Genomic DNA, 13,557 nt, shown 5'->3' on the forward strand with positions numbered 1-13,557 from the left:
GGGATAGATATCCAGTATGTTACAAACTATACCACAATGGTAGAAAACACATTGCAATGTATTTCACTATGAATATAAATCTCTGCTTTTCATCCAAAATTTTCCATCCACATTGTACAAGAGGCATAACTGTTCATCAGAGGGAAGATCATTCAATAAAACGTATCAGTCTGAATCTATATTCTGGACATGTCCTTTAGGTTTCAAAAACACAAACATATAGATATAATTAAATAATGTGTTTATTTTTCAAAATGCATATATCTAAAATCATTAAATAAACAAGGAATGATTATATTTTGCTTTGAATCATTTCAACTCACATTTCCAGCGTGTAACAGGTGCCACACAAAAATTAATTATTTGTTAATTATATGTGTGAAAGGACGATCAGCAGTGTAAAGGCAAATTATCAGGTCGTACAGAGAATTTGGCTTCGCTCAGGGATTGTTTCTATGAGCTGGTCTTCCGCCTTGGAAAGCACGCAGCTTTTAGACAAAGAGAAAAGTGGTTTAAAGGTATATTGGCAAACATCAGAACTTCTCATATTCGGCTTTGCCCACAAATCTCTCGTCTTTGAAGATAAGACGAAAATGGTCACATTTAATTGGACGGCTTTGTAGTCAGTGTCTGCTGAAATATGCACAAATATAGTTGGGGGAGGGGGGCCCGAACGATGACATTCATCACCACTTCATTGTGAGCCCGTTGGTCATCTTCTCCACTGTGTGGTACTGTGTGTGCAGCAGCTCTTTGGCTCTCTCCTCTCCTACACTGTGAAGCCAGGACTGGTACAACTCGGCGACACGAGTGTCATCTTCTGGCGACAGAGATTGCTCTGCCTTGTAGAGCTCCTCCACTTTCTGTAGAACGTCCTTTGGGTTCTGACCATTTGAGGGCTTCACCTGCCCACCACCGTTTAGACAGCCTGAATAGAAACAAGTGGTACAGGGAAACATTAAATTAGCCAAGGAATATTATTCTGCTTGCAGTTACTCCTTTGATAACTCAAAGCATGCCAGTGGTATGTTTTGCAAAAAAGACTCGGGATTAAAACTCTATGTATCTGATGTGGCAAACGTGCTGTACCAACATGTCAAAACTGCAACGGTTCACATAAAAGAAAAGGTTTTTGTAAATGTTGACATCTGTGTACTTCACCTTACCTGATGGACAGGCCATAACCTCCACAAAGTGGTAAGGGGACTTTCCCCTCTTGAGTTTCTGCACTAGGTTCTGAATGTTGCGGAAGCCATATGTTGAAGCAAAGCACAACAGGACGACGCCATCTTTCTCGAGACTCACCTCCTGGAAGTCTTTATTTCTGTGGCATCAAGTAGGAGAAGACATATAAGCAGGTGCAATTAAGCATTCTTACTCAAAAGTTTAACACTGCATCTGTAGGTCTGAAAAAATAAAGCAACAACATCCTGATCAGATAATGTGACATTCTAAATCACTGTATCTTATGAGGAGAGTAATTTTAAAGAAATCAAACTGCTTTTAATGTACTTCATGAGCAGAACCTGTCCTGGTTCATGCTGAATTCAACCTTAACTGTCCCAGGGGGTATAATGAGCCTGAAGCACTTTTGCTGGTTGAAGAAATGAAGACAAGCTCACCTGAGGATCTTGTAGGTGAGCTCCTTCACCTGCTCTCCAAACAGCTGCTTGGCAGCGTAGGTAAAGACATTATGGAGGTAACCCCCAGACCCACTCCCAGCATGGCTCAGAAACTCATCCCCACACACACTGCTGAACCTGGGCGAAGAACAATGTATATCATGTGAGTTCACCTATTCAACTGGAATTTTATAATTATTTGTAAGGGTAGAAATTACCCAGAAAACTGGCACGTAACTTACATTGCATCTGGGGCTGCAGGCTCCACATCATTAAGAGACAAATTTTTTTCCTCCAGCATTTTCTGAACTTCTCCTGATAATCACCAGAAAAGCTTATAAGACAAAGGATGCTGTATATTCATATACACAAAGGGCACTGAAAGAGCAGTTACTGTACCAGAAGTGATAACACAATCCACTTCTCGGGTCTCAGCTTTGCTCATGTAGAAGTCTGAGCGCGAGGCCTCGAGTTTCTTGTCGAAACAAGGCATTACTGCCACATGGTAGATCTGCTGTGGACTCAGCCCCTAAAGACACACACAACACATACTTTAATGACAACTCATCAGTGTCTGTTTTTTGAAAACTATACATCTACATACATGTATCAACCACATGCATAAACTCAAGCCATACCTGTTGTTCAGCAAAGTAGCCTTTCACCAGAGAACCCATCATCTGCTGGGGGGAGCGAGTGGTACTAATATATGGAAGAACATATTCTCCGTGGGTCTTCTCTGCATAGCAGATCCAACCTGAATAAAACACACTTACAGGATCTTACTTGCTCATAGTCTTTATACATAACATCAAAAATACAAGAAACACAGATGTTATTAAACTAGAGAAACTAATTATCTTTTGCCATTCATTAAGCATATCAGTTAATGGTCCACTATCAGGTTCCCCTCTTAACACAACTACATACAAATGAAGTCAATTATGTTATATTGTGCTTCTACAGGCTGGAATTTCACATCGGAGTTTTGAAATATGTTTGTCAATTTATTTTTTGGAAATACGAAAACAATATTTAACTAATATAATACATGCTCAAAAAAAATTAACAATGTTTTCTTCTCTCCTGAAGTAGCTATATTGTACATTCATTGTTGGGGTGGAGCATTTTTGCACTTATTATACAGCAGACAGTAGAGTGCTGGACAGGAAATGAGAGCTGCATAGCACAGTAACGACACTCCAGCATAATACATTTCACTTTTAGCCCATACGAGTTTTTTAAAGGAATACCTGGGCACGCAGATGTTAGCATGGGCAGGGCTTTGCCGTCCTGTTCCTTCCTCTGGAAACGCTGCACAAACTCTCTCTGACTCTCCAGCAGGCTGAAGGTCCGACTAAAGCTTGTGTCAAATACATGATGAACTCCTGCAATCATAACTGAGGTTACCAAGTCTGCCTAAATCAACCCATGTTCGTGATGTATGATTTACATTAAATAAACAGAAAAGAAAAAAAAATAATCATATTCGTACTTACCGAGGCCTTTAAAGAAAGAAGTAAGTCTCCTGCCTGCCTCGCTACTGCTGAGGTCAAAGTGTGCTGCAAGGGAGGCTCTGGACTGTGGCGACACCGACACCACCACAACCTTCTGCTCTGTCGCATCGGCCTGTGTTGGGAGTCCAAAAAGACACAAACGTTAATCCAATGACGCAATTACTCTTCACATTACAAACCAGGCGCATGATACACAAGCATTAAGACACATGTGTACCTTGTTGTTACGCAGCACTTTAAAGAGCTCCTCGTGGCTCTGCTGCGTGATGAGGACGCTCTCGGCTGAGGTGATACAGCCACTGCAGGCCAGACAGTCATTCAGTGTGATCTTTGCTCTCTCCAGCTTCTGCTTCCCACCATCCTACAAACACAGCGCAGGTTAATTTGAGGCAAATGCTGCTTAAATTTGGATAATTCACACACCGATTTTGGATTAAAGTCTTGATACCCACCTGGTTGACTTGGACATAACTGCCGTCATCTTCTATCTGGATTTTGGCGACAGATTTACCCTGTTTCTTCTCTACTTTGACAGGTTTGACACATTCCTGCGAAATACAGACGACACGTGTAAACCAAACTACGAAATACTCCTAATTATTTTGTCTTAAATAAAAGTTTATAACCTAGATAACAAAGCAATTTATATTAAAAAATAAAATAATAATAATAAAAAAACAGCAATAAGGGGCAACTGAGAGAAAGGAGTAAGAGCAACAAAGGAAGGAGAAAGAGTAAGGAAATAAATAAAAGAAAATAGAAAAGAAACGAACAAATCATTGGACTATAACTGAAGTTATTACCTATTATCACTATTTCATCGTTGTTACATCATCGCTATCATTAGCAGCGAGCTAACTGGGCAGTCAAATAGTCAACGGGTTTAACACGTTGTGATTCGTAACATTAGAAACACTCAGTTAAAATCATATTAAGGTGAGTTTTAGTGAAGAAGGATTCAATGTCGCGGTTATTTCTTTTTTTTTAATAGGTTGTTCACTCACACGACGTCACTGATGAGATCAGTTAAGTAAACATGTTAGTTCCTTCAGGATGTTTCCGCTATTAACATCAGCTGTTTTAACAGAAGACGCGAATCATTAACTTTAACCAAATCCTTCTGGAGTAACTCTCGTTTTATAACATGTTACAATAGTTTCTCTAACCTACCTGGGAGGGAGTGATAAAATCATCGAGATCCGTCAACTGCAACACGCCGCTGAAGTGAGAGGCCATATTCACTGCCGTAAAGTTTTTTTTTTGTTGTTTACTTTTGTGTCGTGAATAGCGTGATTCAACTCCAGCGTAGACTTGCTGTCTAACAGTGTGGAAAGCGGTCGTGTTCACTTAAGAAGGGAGGAAAGGGGGGACTGGCGGGCTCTGGAGGAGAGGAAGAGGTTCAGATGGTCAGATATAAACAGGAGGTATAGGTTAAACATCCTTGTAATGTTTTTCCCCTCAGTAGATTAATTAAAGGAAGCCCATAAAAAAAAAAAATAGACATTACAATGATTGAACTCTGTCCACAAAAACTGCTGTGTCATGGGTCATTTTCAAGGGTCAGTTTAAGAGCCATTTGGACAGTAAAACAAAAATTTTGTATCACCCCAGAAGACGATCCTTGAAACTTCTCCCTCCATTCAAAAACATGTTTTTCCCCACAGTGACAACAAACACTGGACTGGACAAACAATGGACTTTACAGTAAACGAGGGATGAAGAAGTATGTGTAATTTTAAAGAGATAATTGAAATTTGTTTGTGGAAAAAATAAATAAATATGAAGACACAAATATTTATTCAAACTATAGGATCTATTTTAAGGACATACACGTGTCAAATCTGGGTGGGACATATTTTAAGGAGAGAAACTACAGTGCAGCAAAGGGTGCAAAAGACAAAAATAAGAATAAAAACACAGGCCTGCTCGCTCTTGATTCGATGTTGTTTTCTTTTTGTGTTTTGCACTTTGGGAAAACACGTTTTTAATATCTGTGTTTTCTTTTTGTTTATGCGTTTTACACTTGATCGCCACGTATAAAAACTCTTTTCACATGTTCTTTAGGGACCCATGATAACGTGAAGAACCAGATCTGCACCATGTCCACTGGGATAATCCAGGGAGTGCTTGAATAGATTGAAATCTTTATTCTGGACAGGAGTGCAATGTTTAAAAAATAAATAAATAAATAAATAAAAATAAAAATGAACATCTCCACGTAATGTATGACTCATCCTCCTTACAGGTGTGAGAGCAAAACAGCAGCCTGCGCATTAAGCGTCCAAAGATATTGAAAAATAGGGCAAATACGAGCTGTCTATATAATTTGCATGCGTGCAAATGTATTTGAGACATTTGTAAATGATTGTCACCTGATTTGCGCACATAATCAGATCAACACGTTGTGTTGTTTTCAGCCGAGGAGGACAAGACACGCACGGACCCCCCCCCTCCCTCCCTCCCTCCCTTTGTTGTTATGACTACGGGGTCGTAAATCCGCCATGTTTTGCCTCCGCGTTGCAGCGTTGCGACAGGGACGGAGAATTCAAACGACATGAATGTAGAAAATAATCATACGGCAGAAACAGAGAGGAAGCAAACGAACGACGGCAGCGAAACTATCACCATTCAAACTACATTGGGAGACGAAGGTTAGTCCGCTCGGCAGCTAAAAACAAAACTTCGAAACGTTTTATCGGTTTTTGTTGCGTTTGGGCCTAGCTGACTTCCTCCCGTCGTGAAATGCTGCCAGCAGCCATTAGCAGCATTTAGCTTTGTTTGAGCTTTTCCTCCGGACTTGCCTGGCCCAAGTTCACACCGGCGAGGTGGCAGCTCGCAGCGCAAACACTTAACGCGGCTTTTTTTTTGTTTTTGTTTTTTTTTTATCCTGAAAGGGTTTGTCTCTCTTGCTTTTAGATGAAGATGTGCACAAGTGTGGACGCTGTCGGTGCGAGTTTTCTACGCTGGAAGCTTTCATCCAGCACAAGCTGCAGCACGGCTGCAAGCGTGCGGAGACGCGACAGGCGAGCAGCCAGGATGTCAGCCAGCAGGTATGGACCGTGATGAGTGGGGCTTATATATCCGGCATTAACGAAAGAAGCATTCAGGATAGCCACACTGTGAAAACACGCCACTAGAGCTTTAAAGTCGTGCATTCAAAACACTGCTGAAGTAAAGGTGTCCTCCAGCATTATCAACAAAGTGTTTCCAAAGTATCAGATAGTATAAGTCTACAATGTATTTGGATTCATGTTACTGCCGCTTTCGTTTTGTAAATTGCAATTTGCTGCTATTTAAGAGAGCAAGACGTTGCGTTGTGTGTGAAATGTTAGTGTCAATACAATCTGTGCTCGTGAAACTCATGTATACGTTTATTTGTTCACTAAATTACTCAGAAAATGACATTTGGTTTCGTGCTAAACGTTACCAATGGCAGTTGTGGCTGCACGGGTACGGCTGTCTCTTAGTGGGACACTAATATATCTTTTGTTTCATGTGATGTCTTTTATCTGGACCCTGAGTCTGTAATAAAGGGTTGAATTAAATTAAGGTTTTGCTAATTTGAACTACTTTACATTGCTGGGTAGTTGAGCTATAGTTATGCATCATATTCTGTAAAATCAGTATTTGTAGTGTTGCTGTCCTTTAAGAACACTTTATCTCTAAAAACTGTACAAGCTCAGCGAAACCGTCCTGTTTTCAGCTTTATAACGAGTCATTTTCCAGCTGAACCATGTGGGATTTTAAATTGTTTAATAAGAATTTAATCCTTGAGACTATCAGAATTTTTTAAAATTCAAAATCACCCAATTTAGAGATGCTTTGTTCTCATTGGATTGGACAGGTGTTAACAATTATATTATGAAAAGTAACTAAATCTGTCAGATAAATGTGGTCGAGTACAAAGTGGAATATTTGCTTCTGAAATGTGGTGGAGTGAAAGTATAAAGTAGCATAGAATAAAGTGCAAGTACCTTGAATATGTCCTGAAGTACAGTTCTTGGAAAAACATTCCTTGGTTACATTCCACCGGTGATATGTAGAAACCTCTTTAAACAGCAGTTCTTACAGCGGTAGAACAAATGTTGATATCAACCTTTTTTGCAGGTTTCTGAAGCCAACGGAAGCTCTTCCCCAGAGGTGAAAACAGCTGAAGTTGGATGTTCAGAAGAACCAGTGAAGACCGCGAACGGTGGGTCAGCAACATTAGTTGTTTGCATGATTACACTGTTTAGTCCATAAAATGTTTGAAACATTTCCTGCAGGTGAAGAGGTGACTTCTGCCAACTGCTTGTTTATTATAAGCCTTTTTTTTTTTTTTAGTCCAAAACCCAACACATTCACTTTACTGCCATATATGTTCGCAAATTATAAAATGTATACATTAAAGAAGCTGAGTTGACCAAATGTTCAGTAAAAATAGCTGATGATTATTTTTGCCGATTGACTAATGTTGGAAAAATTACTCAGAGGCTTGGTTCAAAATCAAACACATCGGGCATTTATTCTTGCAAGAAGGAACACATACATGTACCCTCAAAGAGAGGTGTCCAGCAAAAAGGCCCACTCCTCCGTAGGGCAGCTTTTACACAGTGTGACAAACAGTTGACAATCAACCCCGTTCCCTTTGTATCTGCTTTCGTATGGCAATACAGAATTGGTGGTTGTAGGCCACAAGATAAGGACACAAGGGAGTCGTCAATTAGATGCGGAAAGTAAAACAAAAGGAATCACTTGAAAACAAGAGACTTTCCGGAGCCACAAATGCAAACGAGGAAGAGACAAATCTTTTCTTTCAGTCAACTAATCATTTGAACTGCCTATAAATTAGATCTCAGATCTGCATTAGGAGTGAACTGTTGTGTCTGTTTCCCCCCACAGATGACAGCTGTGGTATGATGGGTCGAGGTCGCAGGAAGAAAATTGCTTCACTGAAAGTCACTGATAGGACTGAAGGATCCATATCTGACAATGCTGACAGTGCTGACAGTGACAAGCTTATTTACAAAGTCAACCAGGAGGGCCGTTACGTTTGCCAACTTTGTGAAAAGACATTTAAAACGGTGGGTCACACATTTTCATTTGTGTGTAATGTGTGTTAGATTGGGTTACGGATGTCTCTCTAATATGTAGTTTTGTTACTCAACAGACTAACATCTTGAGAACTCACATGAAAACTCACAGTGACCACAAGAACTTCTCCTGTGACCTGTGTGGGACCTCGTTTCGTACTAAAGGTTCATTGATTCGTCACAACCGTCGTCACACTGGTGCGGAGAACGAGCCGAAGTCAAAGTTTCAATCGGATATCCTTGCATACATCTTTACATCATGATGATTCTGATTTTTCTTTTTTTTTGTTGCAGATGAGCGGCCGTATCGGTGTACCCTATGTGGCCAGTCCTTCAGAGAGTCCGGTGCTCTCACCAGACATCTTAAAGCTCTCACACCGTGCACTGAAAAGATCCGGTTTGTTCAGTACAAGGAAATCCTGGTCAGCAAAGATGGAGTGCAGAAAGGTCAGATTTTTTTTATGAAGAAATCTGCAGCAGCTGTTATTATGTGTGTCTGTGCTGAAGAAACTAACTTACTAAAGCAGATGAACTGTAGCTGTTGAATTAATCCAAGTGTTATATACTCATAATTAGGTATCATATTGTTTTAATTTACAAAGTGCAAAAAGAAAATCTTTGGAGCACGAGGTTTACAAGTAAATTTAGAAAAACTAAAAAAAAAAGAATGATCCATCGAGTTTGTGTGAATCTTTCAGGGGTCGAAGATGATCAAGCTGCAGTGGTTGGCCAACAGGAGGTTGTCGTTGTGGAGCAGCAGCCAGAGGAGCAGGAGATGGTGGAGGCCCAGACTGCTGTCGTCAGTGTGGTAGAGGCTGGTTCCCAAGAGGTCCTCCATCAGGTGCACTTCACAATGGAGGTAGATGGAACAACACAGGAGCAACAGGTGGGGGATGCATATTTTCAGTCCTGTATTTACTGCGTTATGAATCCTAATACACACATAATACACACTCATTCATTTCCCTAAAATGATTTTGGTAAATCTTTGCAGAGAATGTGAGAAAAAAAAAGTTGAGTCGGACGGTTTTAATATTGGATAGTTTTGCCTGTAACTCTCATCCAATCTGTTGTGTTGACCCGTTGCTCTGCCTCTGACCAGGTGGTGGTGGAACAGTCTCAGGCGGAGGCTCTGGCTGCTGCTGCAGCTGCAGGCGACAATCTAATCTGCCAGGCCATCATCAACTCTGGTATTGCACTGGGGACAGAGGAAACAGTGGTTGAGGAGACTTCACAGGCAACTGAGGAGTTGGATAAAATGGTTTCTGACCGTGCTGATGCTGCCGAGAGCGTCATTGAGATCCAAGTTAAAGAGGAGTTTGTAGAGATGGAGGAGGTAGGTTTAAGAGGGCTGGAATGGGGATTGACCAGCATGTGCTTTCAGAAGCCATGAAAAATGATTAATTCAATTGTTGAACTCTGCCTCGATCTGTAGTCATAATCCATTGTTGCATGTTGTCTGTTTTTAACACACATTTTCAAGTAGCCGTTTCTCATCTGTTTGTTATGCGTGTGTGTGTGTGTTTTTGTGTATATTTGTGTGCAGGAAACCGGTGATGGGGATGATCGGACATCATCAAAACTGCACACATGTCCACACTGTTACCGCTCCTTCAAAGGCTTGAATTATTTCCGTTTTCACGTCAAAGGCCACTTGGGTAAGTCCACATCCAGCACTGATGAGATTTCATCAGTGGTATCACTGTACACCTCCCTCTAATCTTCCTTCTAGGTCATGTTTCCTTTCCTCAGCGTGTCCTTTCTTCTTTATTCAGGTTATAAGCCCTTTAAGTGTACACTGTGTCAAAAAGAGTTTCTGACTGGTTACCTGCTGAAGAAACACATGGAGGTCCATGTCAGTGAGAGGAGATACAAGTGTGGCGAGTGCGGCAAACTGTACAGGACCATCGGCCATGTACGTGAACACATGAGGGCCCACTCAGATGAGAGACCCTACCGCTGTAACCGATGCAACAAAGGATACAAGACCAAGGTGATTTAGGTGTAATTTAGCAGTACTAACAGAAGACGTTAGCGTTTGTGTCGGATTGGACTTTACAGATATACATTTATTTCACTGCCATCCCTAACATTTCTCTTTATCATGCTCAAGAATGCTTTGCAAGTGCACCAGCGGACTCATGGTGATGAGAAACCCTACGTGTGTCAGTTCTGCTTGAGAGGCTTCAGAGAGAAAGGCTCTCTGGTACGACATATCCGTCACCACACTGGAGAGAAGCCTTTCAAGTGCCCAAGATGCGCGCGGGGCTTTGCTGAGCACGGGACTCTAAATCGGCATATGCGTGCTAAAGGTGAGGGCGGTGGACAGGGCAAAGGAAAACAAAGCAAGCATTGGCAGCAGTGATAGAAGCCGATCTACTAACACGAGTTTTTGTTTTACCACAAGGAGGCTGCCATAAGGAAACTTCCTGTGAGCAGGAAGGTGGTGTTACAGAAGAGCAGGAATCAGCGGACAGCCTCGCCACAGCAGCCATCATCTCGGAGGATCCTCATGCCGTCCTGGTGGAGTTCTCCTCAGTGGTGGCAGACACACAGGAGTACATCATCAAGGTGAGCGCGACAGGGACGCGGGCTTAACAGAATGGGCAAAAAAAATAACACCGACGAAGCTGCTGATGTGCTGTTGCTCATGTTCAAGCTTTGAAGCATGTTGCACATCAGTCCACGCGCCAATCAGTGAAGTCGCAGCAGGCATTCGCCATCAGCAGTCAACAGCAAAATACTTGCTGTTACAGCACGGAATGAGGTGAAACCTAAAGTGCACGATTTCACTCTTCACATCCGACAAAATGACCACATCTGCAGGGAACTGATTAGAACCGAACACTCGGCACCTTTCTTGGCTAAATACAAAGAGCTCTTGCGTAGATCGCTACATTTCAGTCATTAAAAGGAGGGACGCGTAACTGCTGGCAGTCGCAATTAACGTCTCATTTGTCAGTATGAACTTATTATTCAAAAGTGCTGCTGATACGGTGTGTAGAAACTAGAGCTGTGGGGGAAGTATTTAGTAGAAATATTTTAGTTTAATGTTGCCAAATTATGAGCTTCAATTTAGTCATACCAGATAAACCAAATCTAAAAACACAGGCAAAATAATAGTTTTTTATTGAAGATATGTTTTAAATTTTTGTGGTCTGTGATGGAAAGATAAGAAGAGGATGGAAAGGCATACAAAAGTCTACCTTACATGTACATTTATGAAACGGATTAATGTGAGTAGATAAATCTGTAGAAGCATCACCTGAAATTACAGGCATGTTCTTGTTCTTGCAAATTGTATCTATGAGGCACAGAATGAAAATCACTGACCAGAATTGAGTTTCATGAAAGGGTACCAAAACTCTGTCTCTGTTAAAAAAACAAACTAAAAAAAAACACCTCCGGCTGTGAAGACAAATGGTCCACAATAAATCTTTTCTGGCTACAGGAAACAATGGGTTGAAGGTTATGGATCCTACAGAGGGTTCAACTATTTATCAACCCTAAAGTAAAAATTGAACTTAAACAGCATTTAAATAGCTTTTTGAAAAACTGTTCGTGAATTGTAATAGTACAAAAAGACAATTCATTATCACACAAAGTATTTTATAGGAATTTAATGCAGAAATTTAGTCATTCCCAAGGGTTTCTGCACAAACATCATAACTAAGTTGTGGATTTGCTTTGCTTTTCTCTTGTCCTCCAGACTCAAACAGAGGAGGAAATGCAGGAAGAAGTTACACTTATTCAAGATAGCCAAAATGAGGTCAGTATGAACAGACAGCGGCACAAATGGAAACACATGTATATTCTATACGTCATGTCACCGTCTAATTGTTGGATGAAAGGATCTGAAAGTCATTTTAACTGCATTATCCTACAACTCCAGCCCTAACACTTATATAAAACCTCTCCTTCCCAGATGGGAAACCACATCATGAAAGTGGTGCAGCAAATTGTCAGCCAGTCCCACGGTGCCGGCGGGACGGGCAGCCACCAGATTATCGTGCGAAATGTGGGGCTGAACGAGGAAGGCCCGTCCATCTCCGACTGCGGTGACACCATCACCATCGCGACACCCGAGAGCCTGACGGAGCAGGTCGCTATGACGCTGGCCTCCGCCATCAGCGACGGCACGCTACTGGCCACGGCGGGTACCGTGGAGACGGCAGAGGGAACAGTTACCATGGTTACCACAGAGGAAGCCGTGGAGGAGGGAATACAGGTGGTGCAGCAGCAAGAGGAATACGTCATCACCTCCCCAGAGGAAGTGGAGGTTCAGACTGTCATCGTATGATCAAAGAGGATACTAACTATGGACTGAGTGGCTTCGACTGTCGCTGCGTAGCCAAATACTGTAGAATTTGCGCGAGCTTCATGTGCGGGTGATTCAGTTATGAAAGTAAAGCTGATGTGCTTTTAAGGTTTATAGTTACAGAAATAGAACAATTTACAAAGAAAATTCTGTATGAAATATAAAGTGTGCATGTGTTCTATCACGTGTTTGATTTTCTTCGATGGATTTACTAAAATGCATCACTGCAATCAATATGCTAGCTAATTTGTGAACTTTTAAGATGCATAAAGCTTAAAATAATTATTGATTAATTTTTTAAGATTTTTGTTTCGAAGGCCTGCTTACTAAACAACTAACTCTTTGCCTTCATTTGTCGTGGCCTCATCTCTTTTCTCTACTGCTGTCGACAAGCAAAAGCCCGTCTTTTTGTTTACTACCCAAAATAGCGTCATTTCCTTGCAGGTTTCCCTTCTGCTCTCTTGTGTTTTGGTCGGCTACAGTCAAGTTTCATCTCAAGTTGGAAATGAGATACCCTTTAAAGGCTGACCGATCCAAAACGGTGTGTGTGTGTGTGTGTGTGTGTGTGCGTGTGCGTGTGTGTGTGTGTGTGCGTGCCTGCCTGTGCGAGGCCATCCGTGATAGAGTGTTACAGTTCTTCGCTGGTCAATCGTAGTGCAACTTTAAGCATGACAGATACACCAGTCCACAAGTGTTGAAATATTCTCCGATTACCCATGCAGAGTTTCAATTAAATAAATGCTATTTTCTTACACATCTGCCTTCAGTTTATTCGGTCTGATGTGTCCAGTTGATAACTTAATTGTTTCCATCTCCTGAGGTACTCCTCCATAGTTGCCCCGACGGCAGTGGAAAACAACCTGAATATCTACCCATTTATGTCCTTTGTTGCTACACTAAGATCATGTCGTGTTGTCAGTGACTATGTGAAGTTTTCTTACAATGCATTTAATGTCATTTCTTTGTTTTAGAGGTGTGTGGCTGTCGAGTGAATGTCCTCTACCATGTCAGGTGAATACCACCTGCTT

The 13,557-nt window shown here is 41.4% G+C and overlaps 2 protein-coding genes across 2 annotated transcripts; one reads left to right on the forward strand and one right to left on the reverse strand.

Annotated features, from left to right (window-relative positions):
* Window positions 1–224: 224 nt before the first annotated feature.
* On the reverse strand, window positions 225–4,386 carry narfl (nuclear prelamin A recognition factor-like). The gene is made up of 11 exons (XM_069713463.1): window positions 4,310–4,386; window positions 3,592–3,687; window positions 3,357–3,500; window positions 3,122–3,251; window positions 2,876–3,010; window positions 2,261–2,379; window positions 2,022–2,151; window positions 1,865–1,937; window positions 1,623–1,760; window positions 1,167–1,324; window positions 225–928 (listed from the first exon to the last, which is right to left on the reverse strand). The coding sequence occupies exons 1-11, from the start codon at window positions 4,373–4,375 to the stop codon at window positions 687–689; spliced, it is 1,431 nt and encodes a 476-aa protein (XP_069569564.1). The 5' UTR covers window positions 4,376–4,386; the 3' UTR covers window positions 225–686.
* Window positions 4,387–5,630: 1,244 nt separating this feature from the next.
* On the forward strand, window positions 5,631–13,283 carry e4f1 (E4F transcription factor 1). Its single transcript, XM_069713488.1, has 14 exons — window positions 5,631–5,790; window positions 6,056–6,189; window positions 7,247–7,331; window positions 8,021–8,202; window positions 8,289–8,409; window positions 8,506–8,658; window positions 8,910–9,097; window positions 9,314–9,547; window positions 9,758–9,869; window positions 9,987–10,204; window positions 10,325–10,523; window positions 10,619–10,782; window positions 11,921–11,980; window positions 12,137–13,283. Exons 1-14 carry the CDS (start codon window positions 5,694–5,696, stop codon window positions 12,509–12,511), a joined length of 2,322 nt encoding a protein of 773 aa, XP_069569589.1. The 5' UTR covers window positions 5,631–5,693; the 3' UTR covers window positions 12,512–13,283.
* Window positions 13,284–13,557: the final 274 nt, after the last annotated feature.

Source organism: Brachyistius frenatus, unplaced genomic scaffold (genome assembly GCF_029030835.1).
Source record: "Brachyistius frenatus isolate BFR_SWC_R1_liver_20210118 unplaced genomic scaffold, ASM2903083v1 Contig_119, whole genome shotgun sequence".
Lineage (NCBI taxonomy): Eukaryota > Metazoa > Chordata > Actinopteri > Embiotocidae > Brachyistius > Brachyistius frenatus.

What these genes read in the sequence shown, in the direction of transcription:
- narfl (XM_069713463.1), bottom strand. Translation starts at nt 4,375, where the DNA reads ATGGCCTCTCACTTCAGCGGCGTGTTGCAGTTGACGGATCTCGATGAT. An exon ending in AAGTGCTGCGTAACAACAAG is followed by an intron (nt 3,252 to 3,356) that starts GTACACATGTGT and finishes CTCCCAACACAG; the next exon opens with GCCGATGCGACAGAGCAGAA. An exon ending in CCTGCAGCCCCAGATGCAAT is followed by an intron (nt 1,761 to 1,864) that starts GTAAGTTACGTG and finishes TTCTTCGCCCAG; the next exon opens with GTTCAGCAGTGTGTGTGGGG.
- e4f1 (XM_069713488.1), top strand. Translation starts at nt 5,694, where the DNA reads ATGAATGTAGAAAATAATCATACGGCAGAAACAGAGAGGAAGCAAACG. An exon ending in ACCAGTGAAGACCGCGAACG is followed by an intron (nt 7,332 to 8,020) that starts GTGGGTCAGCAA and finishes TTCCCCCCACAG; the next exon opens with ATGACAGCTGTGGTATGATG. An exon ending in ACAAAGGATACAAGACCAAG is followed by an intron (nt 10,205 to 10,324) that starts GTGATTTAGGTG and finishes ATCATGCTCAAG; the next exon opens with AATGCTTTGCAAGTGCACCA.